Source organism: Panthera leo, chromosome E1 (genome assembly GCF_018350215.1).
Source record: "Panthera leo isolate Ple1 chromosome E1, P.leo_Ple1_pat1.1, whole genome shotgun sequence".
In the NCBI taxonomy this organism is placed as follows: domain Eukaryota; kingdom Metazoa; phylum Chordata; class Mammalia; order Carnivora; family Felidae; genus Panthera; species Panthera leo.
In genome coordinates, this window is record NC_056692.1 from 12,542,206 (window position 1) to 12,566,928 (window position 24,723).

The 24,723-nt window shown below is 57.3% G+C and overlaps 1 protein-coding gene across 10 annotated transcripts in view; it reads left to right on the top strand.

The window, feature by feature from the left end:
- KCNJ12 (potassium inwardly rectifying channel subfamily J member 12) overlaps positions 1–17,023 on the top strand; it is a 41,347-nt gene extending 24,324 nt beyond the window's left edge. Inside the window, exons 2-4 of one of the 10 annotated variants that reach the window (XM_042915123.1) lie at positions 8,072–8,193; positions 12,776–13,060; positions 15,259–17,023. In XM_042915123.1, the coding sequence (XP_042771057.1) occupies positions 12,811–13,060; positions 15,259–16,601 (1,593 nt within the window). In that variant the 5' untranslated portion in view covers positions 8,072–8,193; positions 12,776–12,810 and the 3' untranslated portion in view covers positions 16,602–17,023. Of the gene's footprint in view, positions 1–8,071; positions 8,194–10,652 lie in introns of those variants that run through there. The other 9 variants (XM_042915122.1, XM_042915120.1, XM_042915121.1 and 6 more) reach the window with 9 other exon arrangements.
- Positions 17,024–24,723: the final 7,700 nt, after the last annotated feature.

Genomic DNA, 24,723 nt, shown 5'->3' on the forward strand with positions numbered 1-24,723 from the left:
TTCACCCTGTTCCCACTACACCAATTCCAGAGATGGAGTTGGTGCTCGATGAAGACATGCTTGTGGGATGGACAGATGGACGGATGGATGATGGATGGATGAGTGAACGCGTGAATGAATGAATGAATGAATGAACGAGACGGCCCAGGTGACTCCACCATTTCACGATGATGCCCCAGTCCCGACCTGCCTGGCTGTGAATGCCTTTGATGTGCACTTGCTCAGGATAATGTTCTTGAACGTGTGAGAGAACCCACATAGGACCACAGAGGAAACCAGAAACGTGAACTGTTTATCAAAATGTTATTTTAGAATGTGTGATACGGTAATTAGCACGCTGTTGCTTCAGAATGCCTTTGCTGGCAGCACCTAGAACAGGCCCCGGGACCAGCCGTACTGAGCGCCAGGCTGCTGGGCTCTGCTGCCTCCATTTGTCACAGAGGGGATGGTACATTTTACAGAGAGAAAAGGGGAAGTTCGGGTGTTTTTCCCATCAAGTTCAGAGAGCCCTGGATTCCATTTTGGGCCCCCAGGGTAGGACCCCCTGGAACATGCTACTGAGTGGCAGGGACCACACAGCCCTGCCTCTGCCCCACGTGGTCCTCCGGACCTCCCTGCACCCCTCTCCCCTCACTCAGGCTCCCTTGCTTTGGTGTCCTTGAGCAGCCCTCGTGAGGGTTTGGGGACCAACACAGGCCATGGCAGGGAGAAAAGTTTAGCTGCACCCTCAGTGCCACCTACATGGCTGTTCTGGGTAGGCAGGCACTGGGATGTTTCCCAGCAGGGTCTTATTGGGGGGGGAGGACCCTCCAACACCCTGAGGCTCGGCCTGGACCCCTCCCTGCTGACCTAGCAGAAAGCTGACATTTCCTGCTCCGTGGGCTTGCCCAGAGCTCAGAGGGGACTCTGACGATGACAGCCTTGCCCCTGCACCCTGCAGGGCTGCTCTTCTGTGAGCCGTTAATAGGGGAAGGAGGTGGGAGACTCCCCTTCCCCGGGCCACAGACTTCTCCCTGAGGCAACATGAACAAACCCAGAAGAGCTTCTCATTTGACAGATGGGGTAACTGAGGCCCAGAGAGAGCAAGGTCCCATGGCAAGTTGAGACTGAAGTGGTCTTGGGATGGACGGCAGCCATGCCCGCTGCTTTGCAGTGCATGCCTCGAGGGTACTCCTGGGTCACAGTGGCAGAATCATGAGGGGCCTTCTGAGGCTTAGTCTCCATTGCCCTCCTTAGCCTCTTCTAGAACCTGGACCGTGCTCAGGGCAGTCAGACCCAGGCCCTGGCCTTAGGGGGCCCCTGGCCTGGTAGGGAAAACTTGGAGGGATAGGTAAGTGCCACCCAGCATGGTCTGGTCAAAGAGTGAAGCACAAGCGGTAGGGGCTTGGAAGGATGCATAAGAGTTTGAGGGAGAAAAAGGAAGAAAGGGCCTTGGGCAGAGGGTCTGGCATGTGGCAAGGCAAGGCGGTGGGAAGCGTTTCCTCGGAGCACCATTTTTGGGACCTGGGTTATTACTGCCACTGGCAGATGAGCAAGAAGCAGCTCAGGTGCTCCCATCTACCCAGCTGGCGGTGTGTCCCCAGCCAAGTCCTATCTCTGAGCTGTTTCTGTCCCCTCTCACCTCCCCTCCTCTTCCTGGCGTACGCAGCTCCAGCCCTGCTGCCCTCCCTCCAGTTCCTTAAACACATGGAGCAACCTTCTGGCCTCAGGGTCTTCGTTCTTGCTGTTCCTACTTCCAGGAACACTGTGCCCACATTTTCTCCCGTAGGTCTCAAGTCAAATATCACAGTTTTCTGAAAGACCTCTGGAACAGTGCCCACGTCGCCTCTGGAATTGCTTCTTTTTTTTTTTTCCCCTCTAACATGTTCATTGTCCGTCTTGCTCCACTTGAATGTTGGCCCCAAGCACTGTATCTGTACGTTGTAGTCTCAGTAGATACCTGTTGAGTGAGTTAGTGAGTATTAAGTGTGATTCTGGCGAGGAAGTGAAGGCCCAAGCCCTTGGCGGTGCCCCCAGACCTGAACTGTAAAGAGGAGTCCTGGGGTGGAGTGATGAGCCTTCTAGAAAGCCCCCTCTATTTTCATGGACTCCTGATCTTAGAGCTCAGCCTCCTGTCCGTGCCAGAAGGAACCCAGGGCCCCTCAGAGAGGTCTGGCAGGCTCTCCCAGTGCATTTTCTGTTCTCCAAATAAAAACAAATTTGCCAAATGAGGACAAAAAAAAGGGAAGCTAAGAAAACAACCATCCCTGTGTTTCCCCCTGCAGAGCATCGGGGTCATTGGGGGACTGAGGCCAGGGGTTCAGGCCCCGATCCTGCCCTGCCTTGTCCCAGACAGGCCCCACATTGGGCCCAGCCTGATATGAAGAAATGCAGCTTCCAAGAGGGGGCCTTTTCCCCGATGGGGGCAAGGCAGGTCTGGAGGACTCACTAGGGAGGAGGTGGCTGGAGCACAGAGGGACCAGAGGCAGGATACCTAGGTGATAGACTCAGCTCACAGTCTGGTAACCTTGGACATGGCCATGATCCTTTCTCTGGCTTATTTATTCCTCTGTCAAAAATGCTCGTGCTATTCCACCTGGAACATTCTCTGATGCAATGCCAGGCACTCAGCTGAAGCCAGGCACTCAGTTCAAGGGGCCCGCGACATGTTGTGGGGACTCAGCAAGGAGTAACAGGGGACCCAGGGAAATCTTGGAAGGCTTTTTGGAGGAGGCATCCTTTGAGCCTGAAGAATGCATTGAGTTCTGGAAGGCAGAGCAAGGCATTCCACTGTCAGGGGCCATCTCATGCTGGGCTCTGAGGTGTGGACATTCCTGAGTCATCACTTGCTGGGGATCACATGATACTCAGTGGGGAGCCCAGCTCTAGCACTGGGTTCATTTCTACTCTGTCTTTTTCTGTTGTTGATTCATAAGAACTCTTTATATATTTAAGCACTCCAGTCCTTTCTATAACATTTTCATTTACCTTTTTTGCTTATGATGGATTGTGATCAACAACATCATAAATATTTTTATGTTGGTAAATTTTCCTATCTTTTCTTTCATGGTCTTCCTTGTCCCAGGTTGTTTCTTGTAACTTTATTTCAGGTCTTTGCTCTCCTGTGCACATGCTGCATGCTTAGGAAATGTCTGAGACTCCAATTAAGTTGAAGCTTGAAGCATTACAGCTGTAAGAAATATAGAGGCCATGGTGCCTTTGCTCACTGTATTCCTCTTGCTGGAGTTCCTTCCCACTCTTCCCATCTGTTCATTCCTTCCTACTTGGAGTCAGGTCCAGTCCAGACCCTCCAGGGGCCTATGCCCCCCTTCTAGAGTGAATCAGGGCCTCAGATATATGATGATGGGAACGGGTGGGGGACCAGGAAATTTCCAGCTAGGCAACCTCCATGTATTAACTTGCTGAAACCCCACGAGATAGATAGCATTATTAATCCCATTTTACAGATGAGAAGATGGGCTCAGAGAGATGATATGACTTGCCTAAGGACACAGAGGAAGGGACAGAGATGGGACTTGAACCCAGGTCATATTGCCCCAGAGCTCATACTTTCAGATTTCCTTCTGACATCTCATAGCCCTTAGGATCGAGTCCAAGCTCCTTAATATGTTATCTGGCGCCTCTCAGGTTCTTGGTTTCTCCATCTGTTAATGTAATGCCTTGGCCCCAGCACCTGTGCATGCAGACACTTCTCTGTTATTAGAGTGATAAAGTATGTCCCCGCCTGTCGCTCTACACCCTCCTCGGCCCCAGATCCCTTAGGATCCTGGAATGTTGGGCTTGGAAAGGCCAGCCCCTGGGATAGGAACAGGGAGGCTCCGAGGTGGGGAGAGCCTTGCCCAAGGCTCGGTGTGTGAGGAGCAGAGCCAGGTGGGCACCCTGATTCGTGAGGCTGTCAGCGCCCCTCACTGCACTGCGGTCAGTCTTGGGCTGGGCTTCCTCCTGCTGCTCCCTCCAGGAAGTCCCCCTGCACCCTGACCGGGTTAGACATCTCCCCTGGGCTCCGAGGGCTCTGACCGTGGCTCTGATCCAGCCTTGTTGTGATTGCTGGTAAACTCACTATCTCCCTTGCTTGGCAGGGTGCCCCATGCAGACAGGCATTTATTTGCTGGTCCATCCAAGTCACTGGTGCCCAGCTGAGCCCGGCAGGAGCAGGCCCTCAGGAAAGGTTGACTGCAAGAGGGAGCCCCAGAGAGGGACAGAGACCTGCCCCAGGTCGCACAGTGAATCGGAGTGGAGCAGCAAGCCCGTGAAACCCCCAAGACCCTCTAGGTGTCATCTGCTCCTGGGACTCAGTGAAGCTTGGGGACGGCACAGTGTCTGTAATGGCCACTCGAGTGGAGGGTTCCCAGGGGCCTCTGTCCTCTGCTGCTCCCAGGGGCCTGGGGCCAAGGACACCCTGTCTCCCTCCTGGCCCCGCCCCCCCGTAGAAGGATGTTCTCAAGATAAAAATACCCTCAGAAACATTCCCCAGTGTCTGGCATGACCCGCCGTCCATCCTGGGGGCCAGAACCTCCTGCCCTGGCTTCACCTTGGGGCTCAGAAGGCAGATGTCCGCTTCTCCTGGCCACTTGGCGCAGCCTGTCCCTGGGATCGATGTGTCCAGCCCCTGTCACGGGCTGTGGAACACGAGGGGCCTGAGGGTTGCGTGCCAGCCAGCACCGTCCAGGCACAGGGGAAGGAGGCAGCCAGGATTCTGTCTGTGCCAGGTCATGGCTGTCCTGCTTTGTTGCCTGTTGGGATGCACTCGGAGAGGATCACGCGGGGCTGTGTGGGAGGGCCAGGGATACATATGCCACCTTTCAGTCCTGTGGGGAGTCCCCACTTCTGCTGTCAGCTGCCGGTGCCGGTCAGAGCCGGAAACCCGCTCTCGGAGAACACGGGAGGACCTCGGCACTTGTCGTGGGTCTGCACCGGGACAGGGCCTCAGTTTACTCCCTCGACAGTCTCCTGAGATAGGCGGGGTCTATCTGTTTTGCAAATGAGGAGGCTGAGGCCCAGAAAGGGCCCTTCATGAGCTGGGGTCAGCCAGGCTTGAATTAGGGAATCGGGGATCACCGGCCCCTCGGCCGCACCCCGCCCGGGAGGACTGTTGTGCACGTTGGTGACAGCTGCCTCCTCCCAGAGCCCTGCTGTCCCAGGCCCTGTGCCCAGAGCATACCTCCCTCACCACACTGAATTGCAAGGCACATCCGCTGGGCAGGCGTCATCAGCCCATTTTGTGGAGGAGGAAGCTGGGCCTCAGGAAGGGGAAGTGCCTTGCCCCACGTCCCTGGCGATGTCAGCCCAGTGTTGGCTGACAGGCTGGCACTGACGGGGAGGAGTAGGGAAGCCTCAGTGTCCATCCAGGCGCTGCCTTCACTTGCTGGGAGACTGAGGGCTGGTCTGGCCTGTGTGGGCTCGGGCCACTCTAGGGTTATGTGCAAGCCATGCCCCCCCACCCAACCTGTCCCGTCTAGGACTGTGACCGTGACCAGCAGAAGCATTTGGAGGACTTCAGAAGTTTTGAGTTCACATCATGGGCTGCTGTGGCCACCACAGGGTGGCAGGGGGACCACTGGACAGGGTGTCCAGAGACCTGGGTTCTTGTCTCCAAGCCGCCTCTCATTCAGTGGCTTTCTGACCTTGGGCGAGTCACTTCTCTGCTCTGAGCCTCAGTTACCCTTAGAATGGAGCTAATTTTGCCCATTTGTGAGAAAAAATGTGTCTGGCTTTGTGGGTCTGAAGAAAGCCCCTTCCAGGAACTAGGGCACCAGGAACAAGGTTGAGAGAGCCTGGGGCAGGCCAAGTGACCAACAGGAAACGGGGAGCGGCAGGCTGTCTCACACCCTTCTCCCTAAACTTCTTTGGCTCCCATTGCCCTGTGACACCTCCTCTTTCAGAGTTCCAGCTCCAGGTGACCCCGGAGCAAGTGACTTAGCCTCTCCCAGCCCCAATTTCCCAGTCTGTCCAGCTGGGAGAACTATCTCTCCCTCAAGGTGGGGCTGTGAAGCTTGGAATAACTGAAGCCAAGAGCTGAGCACTCAGGGCCAGACAAAGTGTAGGCCCATTCAAGGGGAAGGACATAAGATCAGGGACTTGGACACAAGTCCTTGCCATGGAGTCTCCCAGCTGTGTGATACGGCCTGTGATGGACTCTCCCTGAGCCTCAATTTCCCCATCAGTTTTGAGAGTGTAAGGGCTAAGGGAGGCACCCTGCAGACCCATGGCAGCTGCTCAGGGAATGATGAGGGACAAGAAAGCAGGGTGCTGAGGACTGGAAATCTTGAGGTGAAAGCCTGGAAGGTGAAGAGGGACGAGCAAGACATTCCCTTATGGAGTGAGCAGAGGCCCAGAAGGGGGAAGTGAGTCACCCAAGGTCACACAGCTTGTGATGGGCAGAGCTGCGACTTGAACCCAGGCCTGTGAGCCTCTAAACCCACTGCTGTCACCTGCCCCAGGAGGCTTATGATGTGGGGGTGACTCACCCACAGTTCCCTTAATCCCAGCCAGAAAAGCCAGTGTGACAGTGGATTGCAGCCAGCCTCAGCCGCGAAAGGGTGGGGCTCCACGGGCTCAGTGGCTGGGAGGTGGGGAAAGGTGAGAAGGGCCTCTCAAGTCAGTTTGCCTCTGGAAATTCACAGAGCCCCTTCCCGCCACACTCTCCCCCGATCCACACGGCGTGCCGGAAAGAAAAGCAGGGGTCTCCTTTGACAGTGAGAAAATTGAGGCTTATGGAATGCTGGGACCACGTAGGATATGTGTATGCCTAATACAAGTCTCTGACAAGTTACTGATGTGTACCCATCCATGTAGCCATTTATCCACCCATCCACTCATCTGTCTGTTCATCTGTCCCACTCACCCAACCACTTCATCCATCCAGGCATTCATTCACCTGCTCATCTCCCCACCCATTCATCCATCTATCCATCACCGACCCACCCACCCATTCATCCATCTATCCATCACCCACCCACCCACCCATTCATCCATCTATCCATCACCCACCCACCCACCCATTCATCCATCAATCCAACTATCCCTCCATCTAACTAGCCATTCATCTAATTATCCATCCATCCATAATCCACCCATACACCCATCCACCCCTTCATAATCTACCTACTCACCCATCCATACACCCACTCACTCACCCATAATCCACCACCCATTCATCCACCATCCATCCATCCATCCATTCATCCACATATCCATCTACCCATCCATAATCCATCCATTTATCCATCCATCCATCCATACATACATACATACATACAGCTATCCATCCATCCAACTATCCATTCATCCAGCTATCCATCCATCCATCCATCCATTCACATACCCATCTACCCATCCATAATCCATCCATCTATCCATCCATCCATCCATACATACATACATACAGCTATCCATCCATCCAACTATCCATTCATCCAGCTATCCATCCATCCATCCATCCATCCATCCATTCACATACCCATCTACCCATCCATAATCCATCCGTCTATCCATCCATCCACTCACACACCCAGCTACATATCCATAATTCATCCATTTATTCATCATCCATCCATCCATCCATCCCTCCATCCGTCCTTCTACCCACCTACACTTGAATCCTGTGGTTGGCACTGGGAAGGCTCTGTAGGTGGTGGCTAGGAGCATAGGTTAGGGATCTGAGTTCCTCTGTGAACTTAGGAAAATTACCACATTAGCTACATCTCTGGAATGAGAACAGCAATGGTTTCAACCTTGTGGGGTAGTTGTGAGGATTACATGAGCTGATCTCTATAAAACACCTACCACAGTGTCTGGCATGTGGTAGGCCCTCTATAATTATCAGTTGTTATTTTCTCTGGGGACCCATTTTGTTCTGCCCTTATTTGGTTCCGAAAGGTTTTATAGATAGACTCGCATTCTGCGAAGGTGTGAGGTAACAGAGGTGTGGGCTGGAGGCCTCTTCCACCTCTTGTGGGGCCCCAAGAGAAGCAGCAGAAATGTGGGTTCATGTAGAAATTTCAGATTTTTGAGCACTTGTGAGGAGAGCAGAACCACCGACAGTAACTTGGCTTTGTCCTATTAACTTTAGGGTCTTCTAGCAACTGATTCCTCTCCAGCTGGTGCCTGGGAAATGGCAACTGCTGCTAACACAGACTTGAAGACAGCCACTTGCCCCCTCAGCACCGTTACTTAGAAGATAGGATTCAAGAGGTAAGATTAAGGTCAGCAGTGTGCATCTATCCATCTAGTCATCCACTCAACCAAATACTCGTCTGTCTGCTTATCTGTTTACTCCCCTATCCAACCACTTGTTTGACCTCTCATTAACCCATTATCCATCCACCAGCTCCACACATCCTTCCACCCATTTGCTTTCTTTCCATCTACCTATCCACTCACCTACCCAGCCCATCCAGCCATCTTTCCATCCATATATTCACCCATTTCCCAATCATTCACCCACCATCCCAGCCATTCATCCATGCACCCAGAATCCCATCTGTTTTTCCATCCACCCATTCATCCATCTAGTCATTCATCTGTCTGTTTATCTGCCTGCCCACAAATCTATCCATCCATCCATCCATCATCCATCCATCCGTCTCTTCATCGACCCACTAATCCATCCACCCAACCCACTGAATCATTTCCTATCCACCTAACCCATCCATCTTTCTGGTTACCACCCATCCATCCGTCCGTCTGTCCATCCGTCCATCCGTCCCATTTATTGATGCTTGTGCTCGACTACCCACCTGTGCATGTATCTGTCACCTCATTAATTGATCCATCCAGTTCCTTATCCGTCTGCTACCTGCTGCCTATCCCCTCATCCTTTTGTTTGGTCAGTGGGCGTTTCCTGGGTGTCCCCTCTGTGCCAGGCCTGCACCATCCTCTCCGGACCTCTGAGGTTGGTCAGAGATGGGGCCTGGGGAAGGGCAACTCACACAACGAAGAAGGTAGCTTCTGGCCACAAGAGGAGAAGCCCGGGGCCAGAGAATCCAAAAGTGCTCCCTGGAAGTGAGGGCCTTTAGCTGATCCCTGACAGATGGGAGGATTTTAAACATTCACTTTAGCTGTGATCTGGGGGTCCGACCACATGGGGGGGAAGGTTGCCACAGAACAAGCCATTAGATGCTTGTTGGTGTGTCCAAACAGGAGTGGCCTGGACCGGAAGGAAGATGTGGGTGAGGAAATGGTGGACAACTTTGAGAATTCAGGAGGGAAAACTACACAGGACCTGGTGAGGCAGTGGATATAGGGGCTGAAGGAGAGAGAGGAGGCCAGGCAATTGGGGAAGTGGTCAGGTTACCAAATGACCCTATGAGGAGGGACAGGAGGAGGGGGATGGTGAGGAGGAGGTAAGGAGGAAGGGGGAGAGGGGGAGGGTCAGGAGGAGGGGGAGGGAAGGAGGGAGAAGGAAGTAAAGAGGAAGAGGATGAGGAGGATGAAGAGGAGGGGGAGGAGGGACAGGAGGAGGGGCAGGAGTGGATGTGGGGGAGGGGAGGATGATGGATTTTCTCCATCATCAAGAGATGATCAAGATCAAGATGGATTTTCTCCATCATCCTCCATCAAGGAGGATGCTTGCGAGAAAAGCAAGGAGGAGGGGGAGGAGGGGGGAAGGGCACAGGAGGAGGGAGGAGGTTTGGGAGAAGAGGGGGAGCCATAGTTGACCACATGGTCCTGTGGAGCATCCAGGAGGGGAGGCTCGGGTCTGGGGAGGCAGCAGAGAGCTGGCACCAGAGGAGGCTTGTCAGGGGCAGGGAGCTGCCCCTCAAGGAAGGCTGCCCTGGGGGCATTAGCTCCCTAGCCTGCCCGTTGCGTGAGCAGAGCGCGTGCCTGTGGTCAGAGAGAGCTCTCGGGCAAAAAGACTAGCATTAGCGGTTGGAAATCGAGCAGGTGGGCCCTGCAGTGGTGAGGCCCGGGGGATGGACGGGGCACCAGTCATCTCCAGCATCATACTGGGGTGTCATCACTGTTTCTCTCCTTGGGCCTGGCATGGGCTTGCCACAGAACACCTGCACTGTGTTGACCCTGAATGTTTGCGGGCCATGGTGTGCAGTGGGGGCAACGGCTGTCTGTGCTTTGGCGGAGGGGAAGGGAGTTTGGCCTGGAAAGGTCAAAGGACACTGTCTTCTTCTTCCCCGTTGTGAGAATGGAAATGGTGCCCCCAACCCTCCATCTCCCCTCCATGCAAACTCTTGGCCCCCTCCAAGGTGACCTCGGCCTCCTCCCTGGCCCCTGAGTGTGCCAGCGTGTTCTCCCTCTTGCTCCACGGTTCCACCTCGACCCCCTGCCAGCAGTGCCCCGCCCCCTGCCCGTGCACTCCCAGCCCTGGGTGCGTTTCGCTGCTGAGGTGCTCTGCCTGGCTGGGGTGCACCCTCCAGGCCCGGCCTGCCTCTCACTTCCTGTGTGACTGAGCAGGGGAGCCCCTCTTGGAGCCTACAAATGAGAGATTGGATTCTTCAAACCCTCTTTATTTTTTTTTAACATTTATTCATCTTTTGATAGAGAGCGTGGGTGGAGGAGGGGCAGAGAGAGAGGGTGACACAGAATCCGAAGCAGGGTCCAGGCTCCAAGCCGTCAGCACAGAGCCTGACACGGGGCTCGAACTCACGAACCATGAGATCATGACCTGAGCCAAAGTCGGACGCTCAACCGACTGAGCCACCCAGGCACCCCATTCAAACCCTCTTTCTAAGCCTGATGGATAGTTACTAGATTGAGAAAGATTCTGGGGCTGTGCCAGGACACGTGAGAAATAGTTCTCTGATGGATTAGTGATGTCTGCCATGGGTATGGGGTAGAGGAGGGGGTGCCAGCTGCGTGTAGGCCACACACTGGCTTTCCCTGAACCAAGTGATCTCCAAGGATTTCTTAATTGTAGGCTTTGGTCACGAGGTAATGAGTGCCCCATCCCTGGATGGTCCAAGCAAAGGCTGAGTGGCCATGGGTCAGGGGTGCTGGTGTGGGGCTTACCTCTGCTTTTGGTGCCGAGATTTGGGATTTGTATGTCTTCTCAGCACACGGCGTGACAAAGGCCTTGAGAACTGAGACAGGAATTCAGTGTCATGCCTGGAGTCTGGCCTCAGGGCCTGGTAGGATGGGGTGTTGGCTTCTCTCCTAACCCTGTAGACTGGGAACTTGCTGCTTAAAGGCGGTGTGACCCTGGGCGAGTGATTTAGTCTTTCTGAGCTTCCGTTTCTTCATCTGGAAAATGGGGATAATAGTTGCAACGTTGTAGAGGGATTAAGCGAGATAATTTGAGCTCTTAGAACCCGCCCTGGCTTGTAGTGAGTACTCAGGATGCATTGATCAGTGTGCTCCCACCTCGGAAGGTGCTCTGGCCAGCTGAAAGCCCGAGAGGCAGAACCTTGAGCCCCTCCCACTCTGGGCTCCCTCCACTGGCTGTTGTAGTTAGTTAACGCTTTCTCAATATCTGAGAATGTGGGCCCAGGCCTCGTCCTCTTCCCCTCCCGGATGTCACCGAAACCTGAGGTGCCCAGAGCCTCAGGGGACTGGGCATGGGGTGTCCTGCTGCATCCGGAGGCACCTCCCGGTGACTTTTGGGCCCCACCTTTGGGTCATGTGGCAGCTGCCTCTCTAAAAGCTCCCAGGCCGGGCCCTGTCGCCTTCTGAACACACTGGGGGCCAGGAGTCTTGAGTCTGCAGACGCTGTGCCCGGCGAGGAAGTGGGCTCAAGAGACAACGGGGCTGGGACAGCTTCCCCGTCTCTCAGAGGTGTCTGGGTCTGTGCTGCCCACTGCTCCTTCTCTGCCTGCTGGACTTGCCTCGCTCCCTGCCTGCGGTGTTGAAGTCACCTTGGCTCGCTCAGGTAGCACAGCCCTTGCCTCTCTCCTGCTCCCCTCCGGGCAATGCCTGGGATCCCCACTGGCCAACCTGGGCATCTGCCCACAGCGGTCCCAACTGTTGTCTTTACTGTCTCCTCCAAACCCACGAGTGGCTTTGTGACCCGGGACGAGTCTCAGCCTTAGCTCTTGAATCTGGGAAATGGGGAGCCGGCCTCTTTACTTGCTAAGGCCTCTTCCAGCAAAACAAATCTAATTCCATTTCTGATCTGATCTAGCCACATGCATCCATTGAGCAAGAGCCAAACAGGCCTGCGTATCCTTGGTTGAGGATATTGTCCCACATTTCTTAAATCAAGTCTTTAAAGACCATAGAGCTGCGTAACCTTCTTGCCACACCTGTGTTTGTCTGCATGGAGTGTCCTTGGGATGTTTGGCAAGTTTGTGGTGCTGGGTTTTCTACTCATGGGTCCTCTTCTGGGTCTTTCTTTGTGGTGCTATATTCACCATGAGCCTGGGAGGGGCTCCCCACGCCCCTAGAATCACACACACACACACACACACACACACACACACACACGTGCAGGTACCGGCAGGCATATACACCCAGCAGAGGGGGGCCATGGGAAGCTGAGGACCGGACTGATGCCTGCAGCTCTCTCTCTGATCCTTACTTTCTGGGTGACTTTGCTCATAGTCTCAGTTTCTACCTGAGAAACAGGGGAGCAGGGTGTGAACGTGACCTTGTTGATTTTCTCTGTGTGGTTTTAGGAGGAAAGCCGACAGAAGAGGGGTTCCCCAGCCTGTGTGACACACTGGGTGGGTCCCAAGTGCCCAGCCCGGGCACAGACACCAGGAGTCACTGCAGCAGCCTTCCCTGTCTGGGCGCTGCTGGCCAGGTGCGAGGCTGCCTGGCTGGTGGGAGCAGCGCGCCAGGCTGGGCTCTCCGGCCTTGATTCTTCCGATTCTGTCCCTTGCAGGCCTCGAGCCGCTCAGAGCCCCAGTTGGAGCAGCCATGACCCACTGGACATCCCTCCAGGCCTCCAGGCCACATAAACCTGCCCCCTGCGATCCGGTGGCCTCCCGCCGGCATCTAAGTACCCCGAGCCTGGCCACCTCCGCCTGGAGGGTCCAGGGACCCGGGGCTGAGCCATCTTCTCGGCGCAGTCTCCGGGGTCCCCACAATCGCCGGCTCCCTGCCTCCCGGGCTGGGCGGAAGCAGCATCCACCATTACAGCCTCAGGCCTCAGCTCCTCAGACCCATGGTGAGGTGGTCAGCTGGAGTAGCTGTGGGGGGGAGGAGGGAAGTGCGAGAAGAGGCCCCCGTGGAGCCTAGAGTCCCCCATGGCATGAGACCTTGCATTAGACAGAGTGGTTTGAATTTCACCTCTCCTGCCTTGTGGCTGTGTGGCTGTGGAGAAGTCGCTTCACCTCTCTGAATCTCCAGTCAGAGGAGAAGTAATGCTAGTATAGCCACCTTCTTGGGTTTCTGAGAGGACGACCTAAGACCAGCAAATGCTGATGAGTCTGGCCTGCTTTCTCTGCAGTTTGAGGCAATGAGAAACGAGAGTGTCACACATGTGCCACAGCCCCGGGGATCCAGAAGCACCTGGCAGCTGAGACACACCCTGGGACGGGTTTGCCGCCTGGGTGGTCATGTGAGCTTCTCCCGCACCTGTCTCCCAGGGGTTTGAAGCAGAGGTCAGATGTCACGCTCCCCCGGAGGCTCTGGCTGCCCCTGGTCACACAGACCCGGGCTGAATGCCAGTGTCGCCTCCCCCTGGCTGTGTCACTTCCTGTTTCCCGGTCTCTGGTGGGTGCCCAGCCACCTGCCTCTCTGCTTCTGGCCCGGCTACCATGGGGGCCTTCTTATCTGGGGCCTCATTGTCTTCTGGGCATTCGAGGGCTCCCAGCCTTGTCTAGCACTGACCTTCTAGCGTGACCAGGGGAGGGGATCAGGGGTGAGTGGGGAGGAATACACCTGACTCCTCAGTGCCTCAGCCAGGCCGGCCGGCCAGGGTTCTCCCCCTCCTTCCAGCCCAGCCCCGCTGAGCCAGGCTGGGGGCCTGAGCACTTGCAGCCCCGATGCTAATGGCCAGATGGCCTCAGTGCCCGCAGGGCCGGGCGGCACCGTGGCCTCCGGCCCGCAGATGCCTCAGCCTGGCACCAACAGGCCAGCCCGGAGCCAACGGGGCACTGGGGGAGGGGCGGCCGCCAGCCTGTGTGTCCGGGGGCTGAATGCGTGCTACCGGCCATGAGAGCAGTGTTTGTCCGGCCACGGGTGCTGTGCAGCGGGGCACGCCCTGAGACTTGTTGGTGTGCGTGAGTGTATGTGTGCGTGTCTGTGGCAAGTCAACCACGTGCTCCCCTGCGTGGGCCCAGGACAGTGATGCTTCTGAGCGCTCCCTGTGTGCTGTCATTTGGAGCTGAGAAAGGCAGGGATAGGGAAGGCCCCCGGGCCGGGGTCAGTCAGGGACCTCCCTGGGCACTGAACTCGTGGACCCCCTCCTAGCTACCGCTGGGGACTCAGAGGGCGTGGAGAAGGGGTGTTGGGAGTGGGTGCCCTGGGGCAGAGCCCGTGAGCATCAGGAGGGTGTCCTCGGGGCCAGGCTGTGTCCCAGACCCTGGGCATGAGACAGCGGCGAACGAAACAGCACACCCCCCGTGTTCCGGTGGCCGGGGATCTCGTAGTGGGAACGGCAGCCGAGCCAACCCCGTGCGTGTCATTGCTGTCATTACCACCATTATCAGGTCACCGGTCGGTGCTTTGGGGTTACAGTGAGGACCTGGGTGAGGTGGTGCGGTCTCCCGAGGGTGCAGGAAGACCTCTGGAGATGCTCCTGTGGCATTGAAGCCAAGGACCGAAGGAGGTGAGGTGTCAGGAGGGTGTCTGGGAGGAACGTCCAGGACGGGCTTGAGGAACAGCGTGGAGGCGGTGGGCTGTAGCCGAGTGAGCGAGGCGGAGGCGGGAGGTGGGTTCCGAGGGGTCCCGGGCTCCGCTCACGCAGGCCTTGCAAGTGCCGGCAGGGACTCTGGCTTTGAGCGGAGGACGGACAGGCGCCCCCGCCGCGGCTGCCTCTGGACTGGGGTCGGGGCAGGAGCATCGGGGTTGGCGAGGTGGCCGCCGTACTGGTCCGGGTGGGTGATGATGGGGACTCGGGCCACGGAGGCGGGAGAAGAGGCAGGATCCCAAATAGATTTTGAAGTCAGAGCCTTTGGGGTGGGACCAAGACGAGTTGAGGATGAATGCAAGGTTTTTGACCGGAGCTGCTGGGAGGACGGAGTGTCACTTTCCCAAGCCGAGAGGGAGGATAAGGAGCCGGCTTAGGAGGGGAAATGGAGAGTCCGGTGATGGGTGAGTTAGGGCGAAAGTGTCCGCCCGCCACGTCCGAGGGCTGGGTGGGGGCGGAAGCTCGGGCCGGAGTGGCCTGCTCCGCCAGCCATGCCGTCTTCTCCATTACAGGAGACGCCCCACCCGGAGCCGGCCTGGGGGCGAGCCAGGGCCCCCCCACCCCCGGGATGACCTCGGCCGGCAGGGCCAACCCCTACAGTATCGTGTCGTCAGAGGAGGACGGGCTGCACCTGGTCACCATGTCGGGCGCCAACGGCTTCGGCAACGGCAAGGTGCACACGCGGCGCAGGTGCCGAAACCGCTTCGTCAAGAAGAACGGCCAGTGCAACATTGAGTTCGCCAACATGGATGAGAAGTCGCAGCGCTACCTGGCCGACATGTTCACCACGTGCGTGGACATCCGCTGGCGCTACATGCTGCTCATCTTCTCGCTGGCCTTCCTCGCCTCCTGGCTGCTGTTCGGTGTCATCTTCTGGGTCATCGCCGTGGCCCACGGCGACCTGGAGCCGGCGGAGGGCCGCGGCCGCACGCCCTGCGTGATGCAGGTCCACGGCTTCATGGCGGCCTTCCTCTTCTCCATCGAGACGCAGACCACCATCGGCTACGGGCTGCGCTGTGTGACGGAGGAGTGCCCCGTGGCCGTCTTCATGGTGGTGGCGCAGTCCATCGTGGGCTGCATCATCGACTCCTTCATGATCGGCGCCATCATGGCCAAGATGGCTCGGCCCAAGAAGCGGGCACAGACGCTGCTGTTCAGTCACAACGCCGTGGTGGCCCTGCGCGACGGCAAGCTCTGCCTCATGTGGCGCGTGGGCAACCTGCGTAAGAGCCACATCGTGGAGGCCCACGTGCGGGCCCAGCTCATCAAGCCGAGGGTCACCGAGGAGGGCGAGTACATCCCGCTGGACCAGATCGACATCGATGTCGGCTTTGACAAGGGCCTCGACCGCATCTTCCTCGTGTCACCCATCACCATCCTGCATGAGATCGACGAGGCCAGCCCGCTGTTTGGCATCAGCCGGCAGGACCTGGAGACAGATGACTTCGAGATCGTGGTCATCCTGGAGGGCATGGTGGAGGCCACGGCCATGACCACGCAGGCCCGCAGCTCCTACCTGGCCAACGAGATCCTGTGGGGCCACCGCTTTGAGCCTGTCCTCTTTGAGGAGAAGAACCAGTACAAGATCGACTACTCCCACTTCCACAAGACCTACGAGGTGCCCTCCACACCCCGCTGCAGCGCCAAGGACCTGGTGGAGAACAAATTCCTGCTTCCCAGTGCCAACTCCTTCTGTTATGAGAACGAGCTGGCCTTTCTGAGCCGTGATGAGGAGGACGAGGCAGACGGAGACCAGGATGGCCGCAGCCCCCAGGCCCGGCATGACTTTGATAGACCCCAGGCCGGTGGCGGCGGCCTCGAGCAGCGGCCCTACAGACGGGAGTCAGAGATCTGAGCCGCCATCGGCCAACGTGCAGCATCCGCCCCGCCAGGGAGAGGCCCGGCGTCCCGCAAGGGCCCCGGGTTTGAGCAGAACGGGCCAGGTGCCCCGGTTGCAGACTCAGTAGCGTTTTAGATGTTTTATGTTTCTTCACAGTGGCCTGGCAAGGTTGGCGGGAGAGTGGGCGGCCAGTGGGCTGCCCCTGGCCTCAGGGGCCAGAGCAGGTTCAGGGACAGGGAGGTGGCCTCTCGGGGTCCAGGCCAGGAGCCGGGGGCTTCTGCCTGAGGCTAGAACTGCAGCCTGCCTGGAAACGGCTCCACAGCCACCCAGCCTCTGTGGGCGAAGGCTGGCAGGCTGCAGTGCGCCTCGCTGGTTTTTAACTTGGGGAGAAACACCAGTTTTGGCTTTCTCAACCTTAGCTTGAGTAAGACTGTTTACAAAAAAAAAAAAAAAAAAAAAAATAACAACACGTGATTGAAAACAATTTACTTTGTGGGGGTTATAAGAAAGGACAGTTAGAATCCCACTATCTGCTGAGATGGAAGCAGTCAGATGGAGGCTCCACGAGGTTCCCTGAGGCCGAACAGGCCTCTCCTCTGCGAAGGCGGGCGTGTGCCGGGCGGCGCATCCGCAAGGGCGCGCGCGGTGCTCACCCGTGGTTCTTCATGCTCACGGGCGCATTGGGTGACGTTTGCGATAGGAAACCAAGACCATGTGAATGATCGTAATAAAAGCTTTCCGGTAGAGGTGGGGGTAGGGGCTGGGAAAAAACCAGTTTGAGCTTTTTGAGTTTGACTTTTGTACCTTAGAGGTGCGTCTCAGGGCTGGATATGGGATCTGCCTGCCGTGGAGGGTCCGCTCTCCCCCCACCCGCCAGATTTTCCTGTTTTACTTTTCTCTCCTTTTCTGCCCAGTAGCCCCCACCCCTTCCACAGTGAGGGATACTCGGAAAACGTTGGAGGAGATGGCCCCGTGGGAAGGGAGGCCGGGTTCCCAGACTACAAGGAAGCAGATCAGCCCCGTTCCCACGGGACCCCAGTGAGTCGTGCCTTAGAGACCCGGGTGGGCCAGCTCCGGTTGTTTCTGTTCTTATCGGACTCGCCCCTCCTCCCAGCCGCCCCTGACTCCACCGTGAAGTCCCCACCAGCCTGTCTGCAGAGGCTGGGCCGTCCTGGTGCTCTCTGCACACCTGGGGCAGCACGGGCTGTACTCTGCTGCTGAACAGCAGAGGAATCATCTTAGAAAAGGTGTGGCATCGTCAGCAGAGATGACTGGGGGTGGCACATGCAACCAGGCACCCTCGTCAGGAAGGGGTTTGGGGCGCTGGGCTCTGTTGGCCCAGAGCAGGGCCCTGGACCAGGAGCTGCCCAGTGTGGGCTTGCTCTTGGTGGAGGACACAGATGGCACAAGATGGAGCTGGGGCCCTTTCCAGGACAGCTGAGAATGTTGTCCTCCCAAATAACCAGGCCTGGAAGGAAGTCCTTAATTAGAAAGCCCATGTGTGTCTCCCCAGCCTGCCTGTCTAGGCCACTCCAATCCACATCCCCCAAGACAGCCAGGCACCAAGGATTCTGGCCCAAGTGGGGAAACAGGTAGGGTGCAAGGTCACCCAGTGAGTGGGTGGGTCCTGGGAGGCAGGGAGAGGCCGGGGGCCTGGGCTGGGGGCCCTTGCCTTTTCTCTCCTTCTCCAGCCCCCAGGGAAGCCGGAGACCTGGCCTGCAGTCAGAGGCCCTGGAGGGTCTGTGCACGAGCTGTCAGTTCCCACCCACAGACACCCTGGGCCCGTGCCCTCGGGTGTGCCTGACTCCCAGCGTCCTGCCCTAGCCTCAGGCCCCACCCTCATTTCTGGCTGGGATGATTCAGGCCGCGGAGGCAGCTCTTTCCTCTCAGGATCTGCTGGAGGGCCCTCAGCTCCTTCTCAGCCCAGGCCCTGGCTTCCAGAGCTGGCTTTCTCCATTTGAGCCCTGGGGTGCGAGGGTGGAGTTGATGTGGGAGGGCTTACCTGCCCACCCCCGCCCAGGTTGTCAGGGAGCCAGGGAGGGACGAGGTGGTCCTGGTCACTTGGGGCTGGCATAGGAGCCTGCATTCTGCCGTGCCCAGCAGCTGGAGATCTTTCCCGGGCCGGGTGTGTCCGGCTTCCGCTCCCACCCTCCGGAGCAGGGGCCAGGGACTCTGGGTGCCCCCAGGCCCTAGCCACCTCGGCTTGGTGCGCCTCCTCTCAGGCCTGTCCCCCTCCCGGGCCCACACCGGATGGTTCAGCCCCAGACCCTGCGGGAGAGCAGCCCTGATCTGCCTTTCATCTCTTGCCAAAGGCAGATGCTGCGTTTTCAAACTCTTCTGCCCTCTTTTTTTTCCTCCCCTGTATTTATTTATTTATTTATTGCTTGTGCTAAAGACCAAAATAGTCTCCCTCTTTAGTGCACTTGAAACGGGAGGGTGGATGGGAGGAGCCGTGTGTGTGCAGAGCAAGGATTACGTGGTCCCTGGGAGTGTGTGCCGCGTGTGTGTGTGTGCGTGTGCGTGTGCACCCATGTTTGTGCACGTGTGTGTGGCGTGTGGCGAGCACGTCAGTCCTCTGAGTGTGCCACATGCCCTGCGTGGTGTGTGTGCTGAGCACAGGTGAGTGGGGAGCGTTTGTGCCCGTGTGTGTGGTCTGTGTGCCGTGCAGGTGCGCGTACCAATCCAGTCCCTCCCTTGCCTTCCCCGGCACTGAGATCTCCAGGGGGTTTCTTGACAGCCTGAACTAGGAGGTGTGGGGGTTGCAGTTGGCCCAGAATGTGGCCCCTGACGCCCTCCCGCCTGAGACACCGAGCCGCTTGTGTGGGAAAGGGGCCGTGCTGGCAGTGTGCTCAGGAGCGTGAGTGTGTGAGCCCCGAGTGGGGGAACTGACGTGGACGATCATCCCATCTCATCTCTGTTCAAGCGGATGTGTGCAGTCATAGCTTTGCCCGAGTGCCCGGGTGTGCGGATTCACCCAGTCATGGGAGCGTCGTACAGGTGTGTGCGCACGGCGATCTCCATACGTGTGTGAATCCGGGCTGATGGTATCCATGCGGGATGTGTACGCGTGTGTACGCAGATACACGCAGAGACTCGTGTGTGCGTTTACCCGTAGGCGTGGTTGTGGGTGTGCGTTCCATACGTGGGCACTGGTTTAACTGTTAGCCAGGCTGGAAGGCTGGGGACGCACCGCTCAGGACGGATGCCGGCTCCGGACGTGGGCACACAGCTGAACGCAGTAGTCCTGCTGACCCCCTGCCCTGATTGTGTCCGCAGGGGAATGTGTGGAATGTGCGTGCCGGAGGCTCCGAGGCAGTGTCTTCGTGTGTGCGTGAGTACATGGCATCCAAGGATGGCCTATGCGTGTGTGCATTTGTCCCAGTGAACACGTATGCACGTGTGGAGCATTTGCGTGGCAGCTGGGCCAGGCTCTGTGAGCAGGGCTGGCGCCTGCCTGCTGGGGGCAGCGTGTATGGGCACGTGTGAGCATGTGCAGGTCCCAGGGGTGTGTGTACACGGATGTCAGTGGAAATGGTGTGTCTGTGCACGCTCGTGCGTGCTGCTAGGAACATGCTGGCCGCCCCCCCGTGCCCTGCTGGTGCTGTGCCGCCCCGTCCCCGCCTGCTGAGGGTCCCGGTGGGGGCCGGGGGGGGCGGGAGCGGGGGCCTGATGGGAAGGAGGCCCCTGCACAGGGGTGTCTGCCCTGCGTGAGGTCATAGAATGTCAAATCTATTTTAAATGGTGAAACTGGAGAATTTTCATGTTATTTTCAATACATAGCAGTATCTAAAGACATAGGCCACGAGACTAGACCACATTAAATGCATTTTGATCTCTTTGAGTGCCACCGTGTGGAGATATGTGTTTGAAAATCCCTGCCTGGCATTCCGATGCTCCCTCAGCCCCCTGTGTCCTGGGGCGACGGGGCTCCCCAGGGGCCTTGGGGGCGGGGGTGGGTGGGTCACGGTAGGACCTCTGGGAGAGAGGACAGAACACAACCTGCTCGCAGCCCCCAGCGGGCTCTTCCAACTGGCACATAGACCCTCATTCTCCTGTGACCGCACACCCTGTCCCACACAGACCCCCGGGGGCACACCACCCACTCGGACCGGTTGTCACACTTCCCCAGCCACGTGACCTTGGGCCACCGCTTTGTCCTCCCTGGGCCCACACCTCCCCGCTTTGCGTTCCTTCTGCAGAGATTTGAGGAGCGCGTCCACATGCACGCGTGTGCCGACTGCAGGGAAACAGTAGCTCTTTCCTGGGACTCGGGCGCAGAGGAGCCCCAGCTGGACAGCAGCCCCGGTTCTCACCACCGTAGGGGAGAGGAACCCCTACTGCAGCCTGGCGCCGTGAGGTGACAGGGAGGACCTGGAGTGGTGTCCCCCCCTAGGGAGGCTGGGCCGATGCGGGACAGAGGGCAGAGACAAGTGCGGCCAGAAGGGGGAGCAGGAAGGCCAGCAAGGCCCATTCTGGGGAAGGGAGAATTTTATCTGTAGGAGGGCTCAGTCTCTGGGATTTCAGTGGCTTTCTAGCAGAGGGCCCACAGGGAGAGAATTCTTTCCTTTGCCCAAACTAGTTCCGTGGCCGGAGAACTCCTCTGCATCAGTGAAGGACCCCAGGGGACCTTCATTCTGTAGGATTCAGATGATGATTCCAGACCACAAGGTAGGAAGCCTGGGTAGTGGTGACATGCGCTGATGAAGGACAGGAGGTAGGGAGGTGTTGGGGGCAGGTCATGAAGGCTTCTTGGAGGTTATTGTTCCCTGGGGTTGAACCTGGAGACAGAGAGAGCTGAGGGTGGTTACGGCTTAATCTGGGGGCGGGGTTGGAGCTCATCCTCTCCTAACCCTGGAGCCCTCCTTGGCACCGCAGTACCTGAATCTAAGCCAGTTGAGGCCAGGGAGCGATGGCCTCCCCCAGCCCCCCGAGTGCTAGTTCCCACAGACGGGTATGGGGCCCCAGTCAGCGCTTGATAAATATTTATTGTTCAAACTTTGTAGCACTGAAGCTCAGGAGCCTTGAGATACCCCCTGTCCTGGCTGTGACCCTCGGGCAGACCCCAGGCCACTCCTTTGCTTGGTGACCTATATTGAATTCCTTTTCTCCTGTGGCCTCGGTCTCCTGGTCTCTAAAGAAGGGATGTCCATAATCGTTGCTAGGTCTCACACTTGTCGGAAAGAACGAGAAGGAGAAAGAGGACCTTTAATTAGCAGATGCCTTGCACACATGCTGCATATACAAGCCCACGAGGTGGGGCCGGTGCACGTGGAAGGAGCCCGAGGCTCGAGGTTGTAGCAACACCAGGTCTGTGTGTGGCTGAGACCACAGGCTCCCCCTGCACTTACCTGCCTCCCAAGGATGAGATGAGCCCAACTCAGAATCTGCTTTTTAAAAGGTAGAACGGCGTGGGGGGTGGGGTGATGAGTGTTTAATGAGCGCTCACGAACTTGAAGTTTGAGGTCTCTAAGGTGCCGGGTTTACCTGCTTTAGAGGAAATCAGTCCAGGGACATTAAGGGACTTTCAAGGGAGGTTATCTGAGCTGGGATCTGATCCAGGCCTTGGGTCCCCAAGCCCTCCTGTGGCCTTCATTTCACCCAGACGCCACTACCCTCCCAGGCACCGGACCACCCAAGACCTTTCCTCTGTCTACCAGTGGCCGGTGCTGGGGTTAGATTCTCGGCCAGTGGAGGGATGACAGCCCAGCCAGGGGGCCTGCCCTGGACTCCGTTTATCCTTCCAATCATCGGTCTCCTGCAGTGAAGGGCCCCACTGGCTCAGGAAGGACTCACAAATGGGTTTCCCTTCAGTGTGGATGGTCGACATCATTGCTGTCCGTTTGCCCCTCGGGGATAGTGGGGGCTTCAGAGGACATACCCTACCCCACTACGGCCCACCAGCCATCCAGCACCAGAGTGACCTTAAAGCCAGAATCAGGCCTTGTAACCCCACTTCCTGCAGCCCTCCCTGGCTTCCTGCTACACTGAAAATAAAATTCCAACTACTTCTCCGCCCCTGAAGCCCCATTCCATCTTGCCCTGACTTCAGCCAGCTCATCTCCCCCTTTCCCTGTGCCCCTCTGCTCCAGGCACCCACCTCCTTCTACTGTTTTGAGAACACTATATTTTCATCTTCACCCCAGGACCTTTGCACATGATATTCCCTCTGTCCGGAACACTTCCCCCTCAGATCTGCCTCCTCCTTCCCGTCTAGGCCTTCCCTGACCCAGTGTCAGAGAGCTCCACGAAGGCAGGGATTGTCCTCTCTTTCATTCACTGCCGGGTCTCCGGTGCACGGCACAGTATGTGCCTCGTGTGAGTTTGCCTAATGGATGGTTGAGTGGAGGGGGGGCGGGTCCTTTGGGCCTCCCACCCCGAAAGGGGTCTGCAGGTCTCACCAACCTACAATCTCCACCTCTTCCCATCGCCCCAGCTTGGACGGAGCCTACCGCACCAAGCAGTAACAATACGGAGTGATGCCTGAGTGGTAATGGGACGCTCGCAAGGTGCCGTGGGAAGAAAAGCAAAGGGAGGCCTGGTGAGAGAGGGACCAGGGTGGGTCCCCCAAGGAAGTGACACTTCCTCTGAGATCTGAGGGATGAGTCAGGCTTTGCCCAGTATGTGAGGAGGAGTTCCCAGGCCCTGAGTGGGGAAAGAGCACAAGGAGAAGCAGAAGGAACCGACTCCGTTGGGGGAGGGGCAGGGAAGACCGCGAAGGGCCCCCATTCCCCGCACTCGGCCTCTCAGGCCTGTGCCACAGCCTCACGGCCTCGACCTCCCGGAAGGTCAGCCTCTGTAGGGCCGGGGAAGCCCTGTTCCACCTGCTTCACGACTGTGCCCAGCGCCCAGAGACGCAAGACCCGGCACCCGCTAGGTGCTCAGTCAGTTGAGTAGGTGCTCCATCTGGCTGCTCTCAAGCTGTGGAAGAGCCACCGAAGAAAAAGGTCAGCGGAGCTGCCTGTTGGCATTCTCCGCGCACGAGCAAATCTCCAGCCTCGGGTCGTAGGGAGCCGCTGCCCAGAGGCTTTGACGGTTTCCTGTGCTGTGAAGTCGAATTTGATAAAATAAAAATTTGCAATGTACCACGTAAAACACACAGGGTTGCATAGGAGATCCATTTCACTGGAATGCCGTCATCAAAACGGGAACGAATTAACTTGTGGCATGCTAGCGGCTCTTTCCTCGCTAACCACCGATGGGCGAGCGCCCCCCGGCGGTGGCTCGGCTGCTGTCATCTCCCCAGTGAGGAGCACAGCCTCGGCTGCCAGGGGGTCCCACAAAACTGAGGGGCGGGGTCATGACCCCCACCGTCGCCTCCATTATAAAAGGAAGAGGATACTTAATTTGTGTTAGTGGTGAAACAACGTGGAGATATAGTCTTCGCACCCAGATGCATGTGTCCTTCATTTTATAAATTTTTTTTAACGTTTATTGATTTTTGAGAGAGACAGAGCATTGAGCAGGGGAGGGGCAGAGAGAGAGGGAGACACAGCATCCGAATCAGGTTCCAGGCTCCGAGCTGTCAGCACAGAGCCCGATGCGGGGCTCAAACTCGTGAATGGCGAGATCATGACCTGAGCCGAAGTCGGACGCCCAATCGACTGACCCACCCAGGCGCCCCATGTGTGTCCCTTTAAATGGGGGCCCTTGAAGGGCTGTGGTCCGGGCTCAGGCCCCTGTGGTTTCAGTGGCTAGGGGACTGGCTTGCTGCTGGGAGGCAGGGCAGGCAAACTTTGTCTGCAAAGGACCTGATGGTAAATATTTTAGACTTTGCAGTCGTGAGGCCTCTGTGGAAGCTGCCAGCTGTTGTCATACAAAAGCAGCCGTGGGGGGTGCCTGGGTGGCTCAGTCAGTTGAGCGTCCGACTTCAGCTCAGGTCACGATCTCACGGTCCGTGAGTTCGAGCCCCACGTCGGGCTCTGGGCTGACGGCTCAGAGTCTGGAGCCTGCTTCGGATTCTGCGTCTCCCTCTCTCTCTGCCCCTCCCCCATTCATGCTCTGTCTCTCTCTGTCTCAAAAATAAATAAAAAACATTTTAAAAAATTTTAAAAAAATAAAAATAAAAAAAACGAAAGCAGCCATGGACAGTATATCCACTAATGGGTTCCAATAAAGTCCGTTAGTTGTTATAGGGACC